The sequence below is a fragment of the Gymnoscopelus microlampas genome (assembly GCF_963454915.1).
Source record: "Gymnoscopelus microlampas genome assembly, chromosome: 1".
Lineage (NCBI taxonomy): Eukaryota > Metazoa > Chordata > Actinopteri > Myctophiformes > Myctophidae > Gymnoscopelus > Gymnoscopelus microlampas.
Window position 1 is genome coordinate 53,769,440 of NC_139962.1, and position 23,671 is coordinate 53,793,110.

Consider the following 23,671-nt stretch of genomic DNA (forward strand, 5'->3'; position numbering starts at 1 on the left):
TCATACGACAATCATTCATCTTTTGGGCATTGTTAAAGAAACAAGGGTTTCTTTTAACACGATCATTCCTCATACTGTAGTCATTTAACTTTTGTGCAGATAACAAAAACAAAAAACCTAACCTGATTCTGCAATGTTCCCATGGATAATTTCCTGTTGCTAAATAATGTACTTCTACTTTGTTATATTGCAGAATAGGTGGACATGTAGTGAGGGGAAAAATACCGTACATCAAAACGCATCTCGTTACAAAGTACAAATCCCCCCAAAATAAATGTATCAACATTAATTACAAAATACTAGTGCTATTTATTTTTTTCTCCCCCCTTTTTTTTTTTTTTTTTTACATATACGTATCTTGTATTTTCAAAATACAATGTTTAGAGAAAGATGTGACTACCAACAATGCATATTTATTGACGCCCTCAAATATGCTACAGCACTAGTTCTCAAACCTTTTCATGTCAAGGACCCCCAAATTGACACTTATTAGCCCCCGTGGGCTAATAAGTGTCAATTGTGTCAAATTGAAAAGATATGCCAAGGACCCCCCATAAGAGAAGATTTTTATGGCTCTAGCAGTGATTATCAACCATTTTAATTTCAAGGACCCCCAGTTTGACATGCATTATAGGCTACGGACCCTCATAAAATGGCATTTCTATCTCTGGGACCCCGATTTATATTGTAAAATCAATTTTAATTTAACTCAGAGAGTGTACAAATGGAACCAAATTCCTAACTATCTATCATTTAGCTGGGGTCCAGCTGGAACTCCCCTAAGGACCCCTGGGGGTTCCCGGACCCCACTTTGAGAACCACTGGCGTAGAGATACACCTGGGGCTGGGCCTCATTCCTCCAATCAACCAGCCAGCATAAAAGCCTGGAAAGAACAGCTTTCATGCCATTTCTCGAATGTGTCTACTAGACAATTCTAATCTAATCTAATATGCAGTAAAGTTCTATAGTTGTATATTTGAAAACATGTGAAATGGGACATTCTGCACAATGAGTAATTTCTACTTTTGGTACTTTAAGTACATTTTGATACCAATACTTTTGTACTTTTACAAAAGTACAAAAGTATGTTGAATTAATAATGTTGATTAGTAATGTTGAATTCCAGACTTTTTACAAGACTGTTACTTGTAGCAGAGTATTTCTACATTGCAGTATTGATACTTTTACTTAAGAAAAATGTTTTAGTACTTTTTCTAAAACTGCCTACCCCCCTTTCCCATACGTGCAATTAGTGCAATTGAAATAAAAGCTTAGTCACTGAAAGTGACTAAAAAAACAAGTAACTAACTGTACCTTATTTTCAAAGTGAGCGTAACAGCGACCTCTGGGGGTAACAGTTTTAGATGGGTCACACGTTTCGGAGCAGTATGTGTGAGTGCCGCAGCAGACAGTGACTGGGTGCCAAAGAGAAAGTGAGGAGAGGAATGGAGCTCCTGTCCCCTGAACACTCTACAAGCATCATATCCTAACAACATATGAACATGTCACCCAATGCTTTCCAAGGTAAGAAACCTTACATTTTTTCATGACACATTTTTTATATCATTGAAAGTGTTCTTTAGCAAACACTTTATGCAAATAATGGAGGAAATATAACCATAGAACAGCAGCCATAAAAATGTATCAACAGGTTACATACAATAACAACAAAAAAAGCAGCATTTTTAAATGTCTTATTGGATTCAGGATGTATTGTGGTCTTATTGGATTAAGTAGTCTATCCTAATAAAATAAAGATCCAAATGTGTTTTAAATGATGGGAAAAGGCAGCTTCATCACTTGATAATGTCAACCAAGCAATGTATAAAGTTATACAGCTCATCAACAGATCATAATTAATATTTCTTTACTTAGTGTACAGCACTTTGGTTCAAGCTGTTGCTTTAAATGTGCTCTACAAATAAAGTGCATTGGATTGGATAATTACATTTAATTGTGCACAGAAAGAAACGATAATAGCCTAGATCAGGGGTGTTCAATGTTTTCAGGCCAAGGACCCCCTAGTTGAGAGAGAGATGGAGCAGGGACCCCCTCTATATTGTAAAAAAAATGATTTTTTCCCCCCCTCTACACCTATATGTCTTTGCCAAAAATAGCAGATGCGAGGCGTTGTGAGCTTGTAGATCTGCTATTTTTGGCTGAAGTTCTCCTCAGAAAAGGGATGTTAGGGTTCAAGTGGTTAATGTAAAAAAAAAAATCATGTCACACAAAGATTTGGCGGACCCCCTGTAGTAACTCTGAGGACCCCCTAGGGGTCCGAAGACCCCTGGCCTAGATAGTGATAATTCCTAACAAAGTGCTTTACAATATTGATAATTTAGATTGGCATAATGACCTTGTGGACTTTGCTGCCTATCCCTACCATTGGCTGACCTGTATGAGTCATCCTTCTAATTTAGGATGCTGTGTTTGAAGTCATAATATTGCCTGCAGCCCTTTTTTTTCATTTAGCAAGAGATCTGTTTTTTTCAGACCTCATGCACTCTCATCCCCCAAATGGAAGCGGCTTAAAACATTTTTTATTACTGTATTGGTTTAAGGATTATTGATTCATTCATTGCACCTGGGAGCTCATCCGCTTTGATGATGATGATGATGATGATGTAAGGGTCACATTATTGCACATCCTTTGCAAAGATCATCCTCAGGACAGGGCGCATTTTATTGTCTTAACCCATTAAAACCGGGACAGCATCTGTGTCATTTTTAGATTTGAGCTAAAAAGCATTATTTTACACTTTGGCTATTCAAAAATGGCAGATATACAAGCTCATAGCGCGGCACTGAGTACCGCGCTACGACCTTGTAGATCTGCCATTTTTTGAAAAATCTTGACAATCTGAGAAAATCTTTGAATATATCTAAGTTTTAAAGCGAACATTTTTAACTCCAATCTTTGCTTCTGGTGGTCCCTGGAACAAAATATTTTGAGATGGGGGTCCGCGGCCAAATACATATAATTTCGGAGGTCCTTGACAATTATGGAAAAGTGTGAGAACCACTGATACAGCAACATACGTTTTTTAGAAAACTGTTAAAAAATAGCAGATATACAAGCTCACAGCGCGTCACTTCGTGCCGCGCTGTGTGCTTGTACATCTGTTATTTTTGATTATTTGATTATATTCTTGTAGAATCGGCCTCAGGTCTTAATGTCAGCCGTATGATGATAATTCATAAAGTGCTACAGGAGACTTTATACGTATTCCTACTGACAAACAAGGCTTCCCCCTGTTAGAGCAGACATGTTGTGATGCATGCATGAGTCACCAGCACACAGCATCACACAACAGTCTCTCTGGCTGTAAATCTTAGATGGTCGAGTGGTTTTCGTGTTTTAAATCATACTGCGTAATAAATGAGTAATCAGTGAAATGTGCATGACTTGTCGGCAGTAGATCTTACACTGGCTCTGGTTTGGATCAAGCCATTGCACCAAAATGTGCCAATAGTGTTAAATAATATTATTATGATTTAGAGAGTGAACACAGAGACATTTTCTGTTTAATTTCATAAAGCAATAAGAGTCCAAACAACACAAGGTAATTTGGTGCGAGTCAGCTCTACGCAGTAAAATCCTCTGCATTGGCTTAACTCAGAGAGTGTAAAAAATGTTCTTTTGGGGTCCATCTTTAATTTAGCTAATGCCCCCATACATCAGCCTTTCTTGGCACCGATTCAGTTTTCACTTGCCCAAATGTGCTTTCAAATCTGCCTTTGCATACTGAGTTAAAGTACTACCAGGCTGTCTTTTTTTAGAAACTCAGAGACCCAAAGTATCATGATGCTCAGTAGTATCCATGTTTAACACTATAAGATTGACTACAAAGCCAAGTATTAATCCAAAACAACAAAATAAAGCAGTCTGAGTCACACACATACTGTACACAACTAGGGAGACAGAGTGATCATGGAGCACACTGAGTCGTACCCGAGTCTTCATGTGCATACTGGCGGTGGGTTTACTATTTATGTACCTGCAAAACTTCTGTATTGTCTTCTTGTGAGATGACTGCTGATGATGGGTAATGCTCCAGCCAGGCAGCACAAATGGCACAGCTGCACAGCTGCACAGCTATAATCAACAATCATCCCTACAGCCGTATAGCTCATAACCCACACTGACCATTCTGCTTGCATACACGGTTATATGCATCTTAACTTACACATTAGGGAAATTGTCGCTGTGGGCCTCCTGACCGCTCCTGACCCCACTCAAACTCACCTAAAATGTTGACATTTTTAAGATGAAAATTGCAGGAGCCCAAACTTGTTAAGCCCGGTTTGTTCAGGAGCATAACAAAGAAGGGAGGTACACACAGTAACAGATTAAGGAAATGAATAATGTATTAAAGATAACTCATCATAAGCCAACTATCAGGTGTGAAGTCAGTAGTGAAGGATGCATCAGGGTGTTGGGTCCTATGGTCTTGTATGTAGGGGCTAACCTAAACTATTTGTAACATGAATCAAGGCTCATCTAAACACAATCAAAACCCAAATAAAACCAAATTGTGTGCCTGAAAGGCACCAGGAGGGAGCCATCAACCAGCTTATAAAGACTAGGGGTTACACCCTCAATGAGGTGGGAGAGGCCAGACCATCAGGGAAAATCTGGAAAGATTAAGTAGGCGAACACTGAAATAATGAACACAGAAATAATGCCTAGGTCTGTCACATCTCTCTGTCACCTCCTCTCTGTGTCAGCTGTCTTTCTCACTCTTTTCCTCCCCCTGTTGCTTTCTGTTGTGTCCAGTCCACATGCAGATGCTGCTTGCAGTGGGTTTGGCTGTATTCTGCTTCTGCCTGGTTCTGGGCTGCATCCTGTGCTGGCGCAGAGGGAGAAAAAAGAGTACTTCCCCCCAGGACAAGGAGGCTGTGCTCGTGCCCTACCCCAGCGGAACCCCCGTTGAACAAGTCACTGTGACCCCTTCTATGTGCTCTCTACCCATAAAGCACCAGTATGAGCCACTGGAGGGCGATGTGCTGGAGTTTCCCACTTCCAAAAGTAGCTCTTCCCCCTCCGAGGATGACCTCACCACTTTGCACTTTGACCCCAGCTCCCCGAGGCGCGAGCCCTCCCCGAGGTCTTGTTTCCCCATGAGGCGCCTCAGCACCCCAGCTGTGCCCTGCACTCCCAACAAGCCCCCCAACCATGGCCGTGCCTCCCTGCCCTCCATCCCCAAGATGAGCCTAGTGTCTAAAACCCGCCGTGCGCTGGACCGCCGCAGCACCGTGTGCGGAGACAGCATCCTGTTCAACGAGAGCAGTCGTCTAACCCCCGTCGTTACCATGAGTCCTCCTGGCCACCAGGTCGATCTATATCAACCGCAGTACGGTTCTAGCTCCCTCTCCATCCCCTCCAAGCCAGTGCCCCTCCTGCACTTTTCTCTCCTCTTTTCTCCTTCTGCCAGCAATCTGTGTGTCAACATCCTGGGGCTGTCGGGGGGCACGCGGAGGCGCACCGGGGTATTCGTTAGAGCTAGCCTGCCCCCTCTCTGCCCCTCTCCGCAGGGAACGGCACCACGCCGGCGAAGTCTCAGCCCGGAGCTTCAGGGCCAGAGCATTGTGCTGCAGGTGGGCTCTGTGGATGAGCTCCGTGGCTGTACCCTCAGACTTGAGGTCTACAGCAGGGACTTCTCGGGCCTGAGAGAGGCAGCTCTGGGGGTGGTGGAGATGCCGTGCGGGGAGATGGACTGGGAGCCAGACACCGCTATCACCTACACCAAGGAGCTCAGTCCGCTCAAGAACAGACTGAAGAAGGTATATATCATGAACCATGTTTTGATGTGCTGTGATGGTGTTTTTAGTTTCAAATTGGTCTTGTGGACCCATTAAGTTGAAATAAATCAACATAATAGTGTTACCTTGTTAAAATGACAAAACAAAACAAAAAAATATGGCAAAAACATGGGCTGGTGCAGGGTTAAAGTTCCTGCTCACCACTGTGGAGACCGGGGTTCGATGGCTTGGTCAACAATTGGCAATTGGCCATGTTCATGCGTGGGAAGCCGGCGGAGTGGGAGGTGTTCTCTGATGTTTCACTTGCCTCCTACAGGTTGGTCAGGGTGTCTGTTCAACAGGGAGGGGAACTGGGATGGATGGCGTGGTCCTCCGCATGCCTTACACCCTCCCAGTGAGTCGCCAGCTACTGCACAAGCAGCGGCTGGCGTAAGGGGTTGGCAGTGACAGGGACTGGTAAACTAAATAGTACATATTAATGCATGTACAGTACATGTGTCTTTGTTTATGTGTGTACATATCAGTGTACATGTGTGGGTTAAGAGGATACCAAATAAGTATTGTTGTTGGCACTACAAAGTAATTGCAAATTATGAAAAAAAGTATTGCGGACCGCTGATTCTGTCACTTTGAATCGGTGAACCTTAATCATAGCAGCATAACGCATGAACAGTCCATATCTTATCCATGAAGGAATGTCATGTCTAATCAGGGCCCCCATTAGCCTTTTTTTCCACTGTTGTTGGACATGGTGACATTGTGGTTAACGAGAGCAGAGCAAACATGTTGAGTGCAGCGAGCTGGCAGCTCGCCTACGCTCTGTGTTAGTAATGCTGGAGAGCAAGGGCATTAATGACGCGCTGGTGACACGCTATAGTCTGTGTGATGTAATGGACTTTAGTCAGTCAGCCCTGGCTTTTTGAGGAGCATTCTAAAGCAAATTGGCGACCCTGCTTTAGTTAAAACAATAGGTCAAACTAACAAAAATTCTAAGATTCAAGATAAAACAATTAATTATTGTCCATTAATGTAATAATCGAAAATTTGTCTTTAGCAATAGCAAAGTGCATAGCCCTCATAAAAAGACAACATAGTGCAGAATTAAACTGACAGTGACAGGTAAAATAATACAAAATTAAATGCAACTAACAGAATTGAATATAAAGTCCCATGAGCTAGTTCAGCTCTGCTGCTTCAATTGTTGTTGAGCTGGGCAATAGCAGTGGGGAAATATTTTTAGAACTTCTGTGCACAGGGCTCTCTGAACCTTCGGCCAGAGGGCCTCATGTCAAAAGAGATATGTATGTAAAGAGGGTGGGATGTGTCATCCAGGATTTCATCATTCTGTTCATAGCTCTGGGAGCTGGGTGTGTTTTGATTCCCTTGTTAATCACTCTGGAGGCTTTGCTCTCCACAGATAAGTGGCTCAACCAGGACACAATATTGAAAGTTAGCACACGTTCAATCAATGTCTGGTAGACACTGCCCAGGATCTTTGTTGATATTAAATCTCTTCATTTCCACAACATAAAAAGTCACTGCCGGGTCCATGTGCCATCAGTGCTGATGTAGTGTTCAAAGCAGGACACTTGCTCGAAGTCAACCAAAGGAGTAATTTGCCTGGTTGAGTTTGTGCATGTAATGAATACAGCACCAATATGCAGACGCCCCTGTAGTATGTCCTACAGGGGCGTCTGGTTGTTGCAGGGTAAAGTTCCTGCCCACCACCGTGGAGACTGGGGTGTAATTTCTCTGTGGTGCCTCTGGCTTGCCTAGGCCAGTGGTTCTCTCTCTGATATGTATGTGGCCGTGGACCCCCACATGAAAATATGTTCTGCCAGGGACCCCCAGAAGCAGAGATTTGTGTTAAAAATGTTTGCCTTAAAAAAAAAGATTTAAAGATTTGCACAGATTTTCACGATTTTTCAAAAATACCAGATCTACAAGCTCATAGCGTGGCACTCGGTATATCTGCAATTTTTGAATAGCCAAAGTATAAAATATGGATAAAGGGGTTAAAATGATTGTGACGCTTTATTAACTAATTTCGCCTAAGGACCCTTGGGGGTCCCCGGACCCCACTGTGTGAACCAATATAGCCTAGGCGTTCCAATGAACACAATTGGCTGTGTTTGCGGGAGGGAAGCCAGCAGGAGGGGCGTTCTCTGCCGCTGAGCGCTGACACGGGTGTCTGTCTGTGCGTCTGTGTGTCTGTGTGTCTCTGTGGCATGAGCAGCTGCAGCAGCCACTTCAGGTTATTATTTGCGCTATTGTTTTGTCTGTATGCCTTGTTAAATGGTAAATCTCTATATTTCGATTGTGCCTTTCTCCAAGGTCACACACATTCAAACACTGACAGCGGAGGTAACCATGCAAGGCACCAAACTGCTCACCGGGAGCAGTTAGGGGTTAAGTGTGTTAGTGAAGGACACTTCGACACTAAGCCAGGAGGAGCCGAGGATCGAACTGGGAGCCTTCCCAGCGATTCCCATCGGCCCGCTCTACCTCCTGAGCCACTGCCACCCAGCGTTGTCTCATTGGTGTGCACTGAACCTGAAGAAACACCTTATCGTTGACGTTTGTCTGTATTCATAAGGCTGAATGGAAAATGAGACTACTTGAACTTGAACTTGACATTTAACTAGTGTTAAATTTTGTCTCTGTCATAGTAGTTGTCTGTGCTTGTTTGCTGGGTTTAGCTCACATTCTAGCTGCTACATTGGATCCATTTGAACATAGTTTTTTTTTTTCCATTTCCAACATGCAAGGTTTTGTGACGTGACGATATGTTATTATTATGTTAATAATAAGAATGAGAAGGTTTTAAGATTGAAGTAATTTAGTAAGAGTCCTACAGTCAGAGCAGATGGTGATTGATTGATTGAATAATACTATTATTTATACTTTTAGTAGTCCCTACTTATCAAGTCAAGTTGTAGTCACCTCACTTTATATTTACCATCATTTGCACTCAAGTCTGCCTGCAACTCAACAACTCCGTCATTGTCTTACCTCCTGGGTCCTATTGTTACCGAGCCTTGTCAGTCTCCCTGTCACTTTGTCCCCGTTACGCTAGTGTTGTCATTTCCCGCTTTAGTGTTCAGACCTCCCATGAACATGAGCGTTGTGTTCATTACAGCTCGTTGTGTCCTGCAGTTGATCATAAAACGTGTTCTTGAAACTTCTATCCTTCTAATGCCTCTTTGGTGAATACGTGTGTTTCGAGTATAACCTTGCTTTTACAGTCGTTTTTGCTGACATTTGTTAATCATACTCATAACCTTATTTAGTCTCAAAGACCAGGAGGAAATTGCATTTGATCAGTGCAGCATTTATGTGCATCAGTGTCAGTATGTCCTCCCGCGGTGAGGTTGCTCATGGCGACAGTGCAACGTGCGGTGGCACTTTAGCTGATTGATCAGCTACTGCCATTTCGGTCTTTTCATCAGTGAACACACAGGCCATGATGTATTTAGCCTATATCAAGACACATGTTTAGAGGAAGATGGTTAATACCAGGAAAGACTCAGTGGATATTTTGGGCTTTGGCTCTTTGACAAAATTATTTGCCATTAGTGTTGTGGGTGTGGAAAAAATGTCCTGGGAATGTTTTATAGCTCAGTACAGAGACAGAGAAAGTCAAGATGGAGGACGTTGCAAGGAGACACATTAGCAAAAAAGGATTATGCTCCGTTTTGTAGTTGATGTAATTGGGCTCTGTATGTACAGGTGTGCTGGACACACACACACACACACACACACACACACACACACACACACACACACACACACACACACACACACAAAAGGGAGGTTGGTCTTGTCAAAGTCCGGTTGTTTACTTTTAATTGATCAACTTATTATTAAACAGTCTACTGACTTGCAAGATATCCTACCAGTCTGTCTCTTAGTAGGTCTCTCGATTGGTCTGCCTTTAGGAACTGTCTCAGGAAACGTGTGAGACAGTAGCTGTATCTCAAGCAGGCTGTGACTCAGTGTTGTAATGTAGACTCCTCCTGTCATGTAATACATTTAGTTTTAATGTAATAATAACATCAGTTGCAGCTCTCTGCATCAATGCTTTATCCCTGTATTAGAGTGGTTGTTGTGGCATTATAGGGCTGGGGCTTGTGTCAGTGCTAGATAGCAGGTAGATTCATACATAGTTCAAACTTATTTCTTTAAAATACATCAGTGCATTTTGAGCAAATAATCTTTTTTATGCAGTTTATGGTTGAGGATTCCAAAAAATACAATTGTTACCAAAAAAGGTCGTACAATCTGCATATCGTCACTTTTGGGCACAAAACTCCATATTTCATCTCTTTATGTTTTTCTTTTCTTTTTAAAAATATAAATTAATCGTAATCGTATGACGTGCCAGGCAAAAGTAGCAAAAATGCTACAAGCTCACAACGTATCATTATGAGCTTGTAGATCTGCTACTTTTTGATACATTTTAAAATATCTTTGAAGGTTTTTGCCTATAATTACATGCCCAAAATAGGGATAGAAGCTTGAAAGTGGGTTTCTGTGGCCAACATACAAGGTTTTGTGACGTGACGGTATGTGACGTGAATAATAAGAATGAGAAGGTTTTAAAGTAATTTAGTAAGTACAGTACATACAGTCAGAGCAGATGGTGTATCACTGCCCTTCAGTTGGAGCGAGTCAGCTTGTTTTTATGTTTATTAGTATTCAACACTGCATGTAGCAGCTGTACTACTTTACTTTTATTTGTATTGTGCAGTGGTGGAAAAAGTAAAAACAAAATCCTTAATTAAAAGTATCGATATTGCAATGTAGAAATACTCTTTTTTTTTTTTTCAAGTCCGGTTTTCAAAATTTACTTCACTAAAAGTACAAAGAATCAGAATATACTTAAAGTACCAAAAGTAAAAGTAAAAAATATGCAGAAGGTCCGATTTCACAAGTTTTCATATGTATAAAATGTATTCGAAAAATCCTTTGAAAATAGTGAGCTTTCAGATCGGCTATTTTCAAATATAGCCGGAATATATATATATATATATATATATAGGGCTGAAGTGGTTAATGTATGTTTTGAAATAACAATCAAAATCTACAAAGTAACTAGTAACTAAAGTTTTCAAATAAATTAATTGTAGTGGAGTAAAAAGTACAATATTTGCCTTTGAGATACATGTAGTGGAGTAGAAAATTGGAAATACTTTAGTAAAGTAAAAATACCTAAAAAGTGTACTTAAGTACAGTACTTGAGTATCTGTACTTAGTTACAGTACTTTCCACCACTGTATATTGCTGCTCTTCAGTCGGAGTGAGTCAGCTTGTTTTTATGTTCATTAGTATTCAACACACTGTTGCAGCTATACTGCTGTACTTTACTTTTATTTGTATAGTGAAGTGTTCTGCTGAGCGTGCATGCTCTTTATATCTTGCATCACATTTCATACTGTTAGACGTACCCACTGTGTATAAACAGTGCCAAGTACAACACTGCCAAGTACTAAGATCTTCTACCATTGGCCATGTGACAGTAAAATCATAATGATACTACATTTGAGTGCTTCAAAAAACTAAAACAAATACAGTTAGTGCTTTCCAGAATCAATAAAATTATTAAATACAATAATGTTATAACAAGGAAAGAGCAAGAAGAGTCATAAAAATTGCAACATAAATGTAACCGTGAACAAAGAAAGTTAATGACAGTGAAACGTCGGCCTGGGTATGTATCAAACACAGTACTGAGATCCAGAAGGATTAAGATGAAGCAGGCATGCTTAACATCTTTAACTACTCCAGAACGCACTCTCTGTGCTATGGACTGCTATTTGAACATTGTTACAGCTGCTGTTGTTGATTAATAAATAATAATTAACATACGTTTTTCTAGAAAATCAGCAAAGAACGGCTGTTTGGAATAGAGGTTTGCAGTTGCCGATGGCAAGGAGATTGAGTTTATGGTTCTTAAGACCTGAGGCCGATTCTACAAATGCCTTCTAAATCAGTAGTTCTCAAACGATTTTGTGCCAAGGACCCCCAAAATGATAGGTATTTGGCCACGGACCCCCCATCTGAAAATGTTTTGTGGTAGGGGCAGGGACCCCCAGAAGAGAATATTTGTGTAAAAAAAAAAAATTATAAAAATGTTTCAAACACTTTCAAGATTTTTGAAACATGTAAAAAAATAGCAGATGTACAAACTCGCAGCGCAATTGTAATAATATAAAATATCAAAGTGAATATATTAGTTGTAGTTAATAGCATAACTGTTGATGATGCCATTACGCTATGCTTAGTACTTTGGATTGGATTAATTTATTGAATTAGTTAATTTGTTTATTTAATTCAATTCAATTACATTATTTTATTTTATTTTATGTTCTATAAAATTGTTCACTCTACTAACTTATCTAGATACACTGATTCATAATTCACAGTTTAAAGTATCACAATATAATTTAATATTGATCTCTTGATTTAGTTTTTGCAGTATATTGCAAGTATAATAATAAGTATAGATAGGTCATTAGCGCCTCCTACAGTATTTCTGTGTTCATAGCCACTGACTTTACTGGGGGACCTGATGACACTTATTGCTATGTTTGCTATGGAAACTATAAGCAACACTTCTTCATATCAAACAAATGCATCTCTGAGTCTGTCATGAATTGATTACTTCCTCTTCTGTGTTTGATACAGAAGTACAGCACTGCTATGTCTGTTCTATACATGTATGTCTATGTCTTACATACAGCATAACTTCCGCTGTATATCTAGAGCAATTTTCACACATGCACTGCAATCCTGAACTTGTCTAGTGATTTCCAGGAGGGGCTGTATGTGAGAACACAAATGTCCAACTCAGTAGGACCTGACATGCAACAGACTTGACACTGTCCACTCCCCGTTACCAAGTCTGTTTAATGTCCGACTGAGCACCATGGGCTCAATGTGTGAATAGACTTGGTTTGTACAATAAGCATGACACTGGCTTTTCTCCTGGATGACTCACTGACTCAGTCAGTCATTCTGCTTGGGTTACATCCACAGAGACCTGGCTGCATTACTCAATAACAATGTTCTACAAAGCAGCCACGGCCCAACAGAACAACAGCCAGGAGCTTTTGGGTGGTGGTGGAGTTCTGAGCCAAACTCGGGACAGTTTAATACTGTACTCGCATACTGTACTTTTATAATGCACTCACTTGATAATGGTTGACCTCGCCTAGACGTCGTTCTTTTCTTTAAGACTTCTGAGGATTTTTCTTCCCTAAATATGATTCAATTAACCTTGCTTAAATGTCCAGATAACATTGTAAAAACATAGGCTATAGTATAGCTGCAATGAAAATACACTGTCCATGATATTCTATCTACCAACTAGACCAATATCTAACTCTTTAAGCTGCTTCCACGCATGCATTGCAACCCTGAAGGAGGGGCTGTATGTGAGAATGCAAATGTCGGAATCAATAGGACCTGACATGCAACGGAATTGACGCTGCTAGCTCCCTAGTCTGTGTAATGCAGGACCGAGCCCCATAGGCGGTGGGCCCTATCTTGTGCCAGGTGCAGGTGTCATTGCTAGTTTTTGTCATTTTAACGCCCAACGCCCACGTTGTATAGTTGCGTTGTAATATGTTTGTGCTCATGGCCTCATATTGCTCATATTTCTATCTTACTTACAGTGAGATTACAGCACAAGTGCAGTATTAAATTAGTAGAAAAATTAGACAATTTAGAAGATTACAAAGATTACAATACCATTAGACAATGGTTCCCCTTTCCCTATCCTTCTCTCCGTTACCATACAACGTTGATTTACACTGATGTCAGTCATGTAACTGTTGCCTCACAACGCAGCTTTACGCTGATGTCAACCGCTGCTTAACAGTCACGCAACTTGAACTTTATATACCGGTAGTTGGGTAGTAGGTATTCCCAAAAACTCACAATTTCCCTGAAAAATCTATCTTATAATGTAAAAAAAACAAAAAAATATTCTTCCCACATTCTCTGAAAAATAAATCTTCAACTACAATGGGAAATGTTATTGAGCTAAATAAGTTTTGTTTGGCAAAGCGTTTAGGCGGGGCACTGTTTCTCCTCTGAAACCGCAGTGCCTAGTGTGAGTGATGGTTGCACAGGCAAATTGTAAGCGGCAGACGGAAACGAATGAGTGAAATGAAGCGTGCTTGTTAGAGATATTCTCCTACACACTAGTGGCCTAGCAAGAAACGTTCCATGTCCATGTCCCCCTCCTCGCCCCAGTCTCCCACTCCCCTCTGTGAACTACTTCTTTCCATCCTCTATACTGCAGCGGTTCTCAACCTTTTTCATTTCAACGACCCCAGTTGGATTGGCTGTTGTCGGGCAGAAACCGTCCATCTCCATATTCTAACTTTTTGTGTTTTTTCGGCCTACGTGATCATACTGCAGCTGCAGCGCCACTCAAAAGTAGAAGATTCACAAGCTCGAAGCATGGCGCAAAGTGACGCCTTTTGAGCTTGTAGATCTGCTGCTTTTGCTGTTTTTGAATTTGAATCCTGAAAAGTAACAGTTTTGGACATATGAGGTTTCCACCCGACAGAGACCATATGCTTTAGGCCAACTATAAATGTGAAACGTCTTGCAGAAAACGTCTGGCTGCCGACAATGTTTTGCAGATTTTATTTTTAATATTGATGCATTGCTGTATTAACATTTTTTTAAACAATTCAAAGATTTCCCAGAAATTTTCAAAGAAATATCAATGATAGTGAAAATAGCACATCTACAAGCTCACGACGCATTGTGATGCGTTATGAGCTTGTAGATCAGCTATTTTCACTGTGGTTAACGCATAATGTACTTTTTCGCTTCCTAGAAATGTAGTGAAGTCAAAAGCACATTATTTGTCTTGGAAATGTAGTGGAGTGAAAGTATGAAATATGAAAAATACTTGAAATGCAAATACTCAAGTAAAGTACAGTGCTCAAGTAAATGTACTTGGTTATTGTCCAACACTGATACTGAGCTACACAAAATCTAAATATCAGGGAGAGCTGTTAGCATGGATCTTCACTGAAAGAAAAGCAAAGACGCAACATGTTAAAGTACATCTTTCATATTGTAGATTCTACAGTATGAAAGATGTACTTTAAGATGTTACCTTCTTTGCTTTTCTTCCTACCTCGAGTTTCGCTTCATTACCAGTCTCCCCGTGACATGAGGGAACATCTGTCTAACTGCAGGACACATCCTGCTCAACTCTTTCTCTCCCTCCTCCTCCATCCCCAACACTTCTCCACAGGGTTGGATTTGCTTGGGGGGGGGCGAAATCCATGTGCCTCTGCTTTTGATATCCCTGCTTCTGGTCAGATTGAATTAAATACATGCATTTCCTAAGGGGAAATGTAGACTGTCCGATATGTTTGATATTTATGCTTGGTGATATCACAATTTAACAATTTTATATAAAAACTTATGTTAAAGGAGTAGTTCTTCCAAAAAAATACTTATTTTCTATCGATTACACACCTCATGAAGCATTGAATTCATGGAGTTTCTTTTTGTGGCATTCCTAAACCAATTATTTGATTACCGGCAGAAAGATGCTAATGTATCTGGTAGGAGACTCAAAGGAATATCTTTGTGTCTCCTACCAGAAATACACCCAGTCATCAAATGATTGGAATGCGTCAAAAACTAAAACATCTCCATGAATTCAAGGCTTCATTGGGTGTGTAATTGATAGAAAACAAGTAATTTTTTGGGTGAACTATTCCTTGAAGTCCTCGGGGTGACCCCATAGCCGAGTGGTTAGGACACATACCACATGTACAGAATGCTCTGATCACAAGTCCCCAGTTCAATAACCAGCCGGCCAGACTATTATGAATGTCATCCGCCTACTCTCTCCAGATTTTCTGTCTCCCTCCTGTGTCACTGTCAATAAAGGCTACAAAATGCCCCACCAAAATATCTTTACAAGAAGAATCAAGGCCCGGACTGCTGGCCTAGCGGCCCTGGCAACTAGGCTCTAATGTAGCCTTACAGTGCATCGCTGGTCCGGGTCCCGTTCCCTACGATCTTCACTTTCCACTATAAATAAAAAAATATATATATCTTTAATAAAAAAATTGAAAAATAGAAAAATTAAGTGTTGCCGATGGTGGTTAAGGCGCATACCACATATAGTCTCTAAACAGCGAGTTGCGGGTTCGAATCCCAAACAATAAAAAATGTATTATAATTTCAACATTAAATAAAAAATGGTCAAATAGACAACCCTGCTTTCAACCATTCTCAATATTTCTCCACATTTCCTCTTTTCAGAGCCTGAGCTCACAGGAGTCGCTGGGTCAAAGGAAGAGTTCCATGTGTGCTCCACGGACCCTGGGCCAACTGTTCATCCTGCTCCAATACCAGACCCTGGCCCAGCGCATCAAGGTGATGGTGCGAAAGGCAGAGAACCTGGCCAAGCTCACACGGATGCCGGGGGTGCCAGGTAAGGCCATGGAGGTCACAAACAAAGTTTGCAGACAAAACATTATGTGATACTCTACTACATGCTCTAACTGAATCAGAATCTGTTTCATTTGTCACATCACAGGTTGACAGGTATAAAGAAGTGGGTGAAATTGTTTTTTTTTGTGCACACTCCATCATTTTGTAGAATTCCGTGAGAAGAGAGAGGAGAGTTGTGAGAGTGAGAGCAAAGGGAAAGAGATAGAAACAGGTTAAATAAAACAAATAAAGATACAGTATATGCTGTACATATACATACGGTACAAAACGTTTTGGCTAATAAATGAATTCAATCTTTAATCTTTAATAATAATAATCTTTGTGATTATTATTATGAGCAAATCTTGTTTTCAACTCTTTGAACAACTTTTATTTTGTTTTTTACATTTTCCGTTTTTCTTGCAAACTGTATCATTCATTATTCCCTTCATGTGTGCTGTACTGTCACTGCCAACCTCCACCGTTGGCCTGAGGAGAGTGTAGAGCGGACAACCACGTCTCCTCTGATATATGGCCTCTCTGAGGTGTTTTACATCTATGCCAGCTGGATGCCAGAGGAGTGGAAGATCTGACAAAATCACCCAAGTGGTACCACTCGAGTAATCTGACACACTCGCTCTAGATGCAAGGTTCAGTGGTGTTTATTGTCACATACTGCACACATGCAATACAGTATTGTACTTCAAGCTTCCTCAACAGTGTGTGGATAACAATAAAACACAAATCAAATAAAGATAGAAGGTACAATAGTAATAATAACTGCAATTTACAATTTAGGCATTTAGCAGACGCTCTTATCCAGAGTGACTTACAATGGTACACGCATACATCAAATGGCATGGTGTAGTGCCTCAGACTCAGTAAACTAGGATCACAGGTAAACCAAGAACCTAGCAACAGTGTAAACAATATGCAATCAAAATATTAATCTGTACATTGAAACTATAGGATACCAGGTAAACATATTATTTTGTTATTTTGTATTATTACTTTTATTATTTAGTATTTACCTAAATAATCTGCTATCTGAATTACATTTTAACCTTTGCATAAGTCTGCATGGTCATCAAAACTAGGTCAAGTGCTACAGGCTAAGGTCATCTGAAAAGGTGAGTCTTCAGATTACGCCGGAAAATTGGCAGTGAATCTGCAGTTCTAACAGCAAAGGGGAGTTTGTTCAACAGTTTAGGAGCCAGGAGGGAGAAGAGTCTGGGACATGTGGAGCGTTGTCCAGGGTGTTTTAAGGAAGGTTCAGACAGCTTCCTTGTATTAGCTGATCTGAGTGAGAGGGATGGTTTGTAGTTTGTAGTTGGATCAGGCTGTGAAGGTGTGGGGGTGCCATGCCTTTTGTTGCTTTGTAGGCCAACATCGGTGTTTTGTACTCTGTGTGGGGAGCCAATGAAGGGAGCGGAGAAGGATGGAGACATGTGAAACTTTTGGCTGGTTGAAGACCAAGCGTGCTGCAGCATTCTGGATCATTTGGTGCGCCTTAAGTGCACATGCCGGGAGGCCAGTAAGGAGGGAGTTACAGAAGTCAGAACTAGAAAGGTGCACTCAGTAAAATAAAAACCTCCACCAGGAGGCATGCACTAGCTCCCTCTCCATCTTTCTGTCTGGGGCATGTGATGACAATGTCTTGGGTTTTTTGCTGTATTTATGTTAAGAATAATTTATACTGTGTGGCTCATGGCTCATTATAGCTCCAATAGTTTAATGAGCCATGAACCACAGCTTGGCCCACACAGTATAAATTAGGCTTTATATTACGCTTGATGGAAGTTCTCTTACGCAATAGAACCGCCTCCACTGCCTGCAGTATGTGGAATTGGTGGAATATCCACTTCGCCTGCTTCATCAGAGTACTTGGAGGCCTGTCTATGATGTTATTTCTATGACGTCAGCGCTGTCACTGTGTGTGCCTGCCTAAACATATCGGTCCTCATTGCCTGGTATTCCGTAGGTGAAAGTGCCACAAAGTTCTTGGGAGGGCGGTCAATGGCGTCAGTACTATCTATGTCAGGAAACTATCCATAAATGGGCATTTGTCCAGAGACACCAACAGAGACCCACACACAGAGAACTTTAACTAATTTATATAGAGAAGAGATTGGCAGAAGCCACTTTTTATGTGTTCATTTGAGTGCTAAAAGTATGATTTTGACAATACAATAGCAATACAATGAGGGTGTGAATGGAATACGTCTTGTTGCTCGCTCACAGAGCACACCATCGACAGATGAAGATGATTGACAATATTTGCAAATTGCTTTACAGATGTTACTGCTATCGCTTTAACAACAGGAATGTATTATGAATTACAGTAAGGAAAACAATGTTAAAAATGTATTTTGTGAAGCTTTATGCTCAAAATCTCCACAGTGTGTTGATGCTCAAATCAATCCTCTTTGTTATGTTTCATCAGCTCCAGCACACATTTGTGATGTCATGCATTCGAATGATGTCCATGACAGTACACGTATGTCACATGCCGTTCACTCCCTTTCTCTCTACCCACTCTGTTCTGTCACTCCTAGCTGTCCTGTACAGTGAAGCAGAATTGTTCCTAACGCAATCAATAGAAATCCATTGTCATGAGGCTTACAGCCACCATGTCCATTTTTTTCTGTCATTAATCAGGGACTAGTTCCCTCATTGCATTGTACAGTATAATGTGATTAGGAACTGAACAGCCGGGCGTCATTTCCCTTACACCCTGTATCATATCTCACCATATGTGTAATACAGCTCTGCTCCCATCATGCTGCTGGAGAGCCAGGAAACAATACATCAAAGAAACGTTCGCTGTTCCATTTATTTAGCTGGTTTGAAAGTACTAAATGGTGTTGAGTGAGACCTGGAAACAGCTGCAGTATAATTTCACAAGCATATGGAAACACACATCCTTTTTGCAGATGCGTGGCATTTGTGCAACAACCGTGAATTGCCTTTTTTGGGGGGGGGGAGGATTTACAGGGAAAATAATATTTCTTAAGTGAGGACAATGAGAAAGGTCTAAAGAGGGGAGGTCATCAAGGAGGACATTGGGTGAGGTTTCAGAGAGCAATGTATGGTTCCAATGGGTAGTTCATTCCAGGTAATGTTTATAGATCGCATTTCATTAGACGATGCATCGAGATATTTGAAGTCCTTGGCTACCTCAAGAAACTTAAGTCCAGTACTTGAGTAAATGTACTTAGTTACTTTCCACCACTGCCCCCTGGTCAACCCTTCTTATGAGCTGTAGATAAGAGTCTTGCCTCAGAAGGGATTACGTAACTTCCTATTCAAGACTTGTTGTGCAGTTAATGTGTTGTGCATATTAGTTCCTCTTGGGTGACCTAACATGCCTGTGTCACTCAACCCTTCTTGTTCCTTTTCTTCTCTATTACTTATCCTTTTCTTCCCCTCATGCACAATCCACAGTCCAAATGTTGACAGAATGCCGGGCCCTGCCTAACAAGTCAAATTAAAATCATGAGATTGGAAGCAGTGTGGGATCTAAGGATGGCTAACAGGCTAAGTTGGTTGATCTGGGGGGATCGGGGGGTGCTAGTGAGCCTTTTACACTCTCAACCACTTAAACCCTATATACTTTATTTTACGTCAATAGCTAGATTGTAAATCGGCAGAATGTTCGCCTAATGTTCATCCATTTTTGCCTAGGGTTCCTTCCGCCAAATGTTCATAATTCTTTGCCTACTGGTCACCTATTTTGACTTGCTCAGAATAGGGATAGGGGCTTACTTTAGTTCATGTGGTTAAGCCTCTAGTCTGAGGGCGGTAAACTGGCACACTCGGACGACAACTACTCTTTTTGTGTCCAGGTTCCATGCAGGTGCTACAGTAATGAGATCTCTCACCAACTCCAAGATCTGTGAAGTATTGTGAACCGAAACATCACCATTGTTGTGGTGTCCCTGATGTCAGTCTGTCAAATAATTTATTTCCAAATACTGCTGTCTGTCTACACAGTATAAAGCAATGAATGGTTTAGGGCCAAAATACATTTCTGATCTTGTAGCTACTACAGCTACAGTACATTATGAACCAGACTTCTCAGCTCATCTGGGACAGGTCTGCTTTTTGTCCCCACAGAGTCAAAACATGAAGAAGCTGTTTTATGCACCACATATTTGGAACAAACTCCTTGGAAACTGTGCAGGTCTTTCTCTGTTCTTTTAAATCAAAGCTGAAGCAATTTCTGTTTGTCGCTGCCTTTTACAGATTTTTTTTATTTTTATGTACTGCACGCAATCTTTCTGTTTTATTTTACTTCAAATGTCCCTTTATGTGTTTCTTTTGCATTAAGACATGTGTCTTAATGTGCTTTATGTTTTGTGTAAAGCACTTTGAATTGCCTTGTTGAAATGTCCTAGACTGGATAAGTCCATGCTTTTAGTCTGTTAGTGATACAGTACCTATTCTAATGCTGTGTGTCAACGTTGCAAACCGACCAGTGTGCCACAATAATCGTGACATGCAATTTTCATATTATTGTCCCATCCCTAATACACATACAAGGGTTGATAATAATGGCTGATATGTCTTTCCCACAGACCATTATGTTATCATCAACCTGCGTCAGGACGGCAAGGTGATAGGCAACAAGGAGACAAAAGGAGCAGGGAGCCACAACCCTGTATGGAATGCCCCCTTCCTCTTTGACCTGCCCTCTGGTGACATCACTCAGCTGCCATTGGTCCTGGAGTTCATTGTCATGCAGGTATGAGCTTCAAAGGTCATCTGTCTAATTGCCTAGACGTGGCTGCTAGATGCACCCATGTTCATTTTCAATGTCAAACCATATCTTTAGGCTTATGATAGCCTAGGCATTACCAGCAGTGAGTGAGTGAGTACTGAGTAGCCAAATTCCAATACCCAAATCTCTAATCACTCGCTCACTCCACACTCGGTCCTCCAGCTTAACCCGGAAATTGTTTGTGTCTCAAATGGTAATTCGCTTTGGGAGGAACCAAGACCGGCGAGCGAGTTGGCTCTCCAAGCCGCAGAGAGCGAGTGAGTGAGTGAGTGAGTGAGTGAGTAAGGTGCATCAGCAGCATATGATTGATTGGGAGAGAAATACTAACTTGGCCACCTTGGCAAGTGTTTCAGTAATGTCCAATGCCCCATGCAAGGTCACCAAAGATGTTATTGTCTTGAAAGCAACATAGCTGAGGCAAGTACTTGGAAACTGTTATAGATTACACCAAAACATTGTTGCCCTGTGCCTCGCTTTCTAGAAGTCATTCTTAAACCAGTGTATTAGAAACCAAATGTGGGTGAATAGATCTCTCCAGATTTTATTTTTCAATTTCAATTTCAAGCCTTTATTTAAACTCAGAGACCATCTTTCAGATGGGGTCGAGTGCACAACATACAATAAATAAATACAACCGATAATAATAAAACAAGGTCATTACAAAGCAGTGAATCACAGTATAAATCCAACAAAACAGACACATGAAGATACACAGAAGTCTCTGGTCTTGGCCTTAAACTGATTAAGAGACGGGAGAGAGTCCAATTTGAAAGTGCTTTGTAGCAAGTTCCAGGAACTTGTAGCGGCAAATGAAAAGCCAGTTTTGTCAAGTTCTGACCTAATACAACTGACCTCAAGAACAAGCCAATCATTTGATTGAGTTAAGGATTAACATACTGATTTAAAATCATGGAGATGTAATTTCCCAAGTGCCTTGAAGAAAAACAAAAAACAATGACCTATTTCATCTACTTTCAAGAGACTCTACTGTATCAATGCTTTAGAAAATACAACAACAAGGGCAGCACAATCCTTCTTCCTGTCTAAAGCAGTTAAGATGTCATTTGTAACAAAGTTGACATCAGTGATTGTACTATGATTTGATCTAAAACCAGATTGAAGAATTTAGTTACAAGAGAGCAATGACTTGGAACAATGACCTAAATGTTTGCCATACATGGAAGCTTGGAAATTGGACGATAATAATCATAAATAAATAAATCATCATTGGTGCTGATTTGGATTCACATAGGCAGTCTTCCAGGCCCTGGGAAAACTATCTGAGGCAAGGTAAAGATTAAATACTGAATATATGTGTTAATTGTTTATTGATGCATGATATTGTTTTGGTTATTTTCAACATAGCAATGACTCAAGTTAAGAACCATTACATTAAAGGAGTAGTTCACCCCATAAAAAATCATATTTTCTATCAATTACACACCCCATGAAGCCCTGAACTCTTGGAGATTTATTAGTTTTTGTCACATTCCAAAGCCAATAGGAATGCGACAAAAACAAAAAAACAAAGAAATCTCCATGAATTCAAGGCTTCATGGAAAGAAAATAAGTATTTTTTTTAAAAACATGATTAATTTTTCACTTCAATCCACTGAGATGTCTTTGTGCCAACAGGGGCGTCTCTACACAAAGAGCAGCGTGCTGGGCCGTGTGCTGATTGGCAGCGAGGCCCTGGAAGCAGGACAGGGACACTGGAAGGACATGTGTAGTAAGGGGCAGATGGAGACAGCCCACTGGCACACCATCCAATCAGCCGTCCTGTAGCACTCAGATGGAGACCGCCCGCTGGCACACCATCCAATCAGCCGTCCTGTAGCACTCATCAGCAGACTGTAGGACTCGCTCAATACAATGTCTCTCTTCCAAAGGAGTGTCGACAGTGTAGATATGCATGGAGAATGTGGGACAAAGCATGATAGAAAATATGTTAGCTAAGGATACATCATCAAATTCCCATCCAAACTAAATTATAATCTTTTTCTAAAGATTCAAAGTGCTACCAGGGTGCTCCACAAACGACCCATTTTTAGATCTGTCTCTTAAAGCATAATGCCGGCATAAATGTTTTTGTCATTGTCAACATAGCCAACGACAAGTCAAACACCAAAAAAACTAAAATTCTCCTACCTACTTACCCACTTAAGCCCTATTTTTACTTTGTTGTACAATGGCGTCCCGTGAAACTAGCTGATTTTACAAGCTCACAATGCATCACACTGTGACGTGCTGTGAGCATTCTTTTGAATGATTTACATTTTTGTAGATTATCGAACTATTTGTATTTTATAAAAAAAATTCGGGGGGGTCCATCTTAGCAAAACTAATACATTGTAGCTCATATCCAGAAGTCACAGAACTCCGATGTTGTGCAAAAAAGTGATAAAACGAGTACCAGACCAGTACTGTTGTTTTGGTCAGTGTATTTAATCACTGTGATGGACATTGTACAGTAATTGTCTCCACCAGGCCGAAGGCATGGCGAGAGAGTATGTTTTACCCTCCGTCCGTCCGTCCGTGTGTGTGTGTGTGTCCGTCCGTCCTTCTGTCTGTTACCAGCTAATCTCCGCCACCGTTGCCCCAGTCGCTGTGAAACTGCACACACACACTCCCTCGATGCCACAGCAGAACCT

At 40.9% G+C, this 23,671-nt stretch overlaps 1 protein-coding gene across 1 annotated transcript; it reads left to right on the plus strand.

Annotated features, from left to right (window-relative positions):
* Positions 1–1,450: 1,450 nt before the first annotated feature.
* LOC311044881 (synaptotagmin-5) lies at positions 1,451–23,490 on the plus strand. The gene is made up of 5 exons (XM_084056692.1): positions 1,451–1,525; positions 4,779–5,785; positions 16,070–16,241; positions 20,818–20,984; positions 22,656–23,490. Exons 1-5 carry the CDS (start codon positions 1,498–1,500, stop codon positions 22,803–22,805), a joined length of 1,524 nt encoding a protein of 507 aa, XP_083912818.1. The 5' UTR covers positions 1,451–1,497; the 3' UTR covers positions 22,806–23,490.
* The last annotated feature ends 181 nt before the right edge of the window (positions 23,491–23,671 follow it).

Excerpts from the sequence above, each read along its gene's own strand:
- LOC311044881 (XM_084056692.1), top strand. The coding sequence starts at position 1,498 with ATGAACATGTCACCCAATGCTTTCCAAG. Across the intron at positions 16,242-20,817 it reads ACGGATGCCGGGGGTGCCAG|ACCATTATGTTATCATCAAC; the intron begins GTAAGGCCATGG and ends TCTTTCCCACAG. Across the intron at positions 20,985-22,655 it reads TGGAGTTCATTGTCATGCAG|GGGCGTCTCTACACAAAGAG; the intron begins GTATGAGCTTCA and ends TTGTGCCAACAG.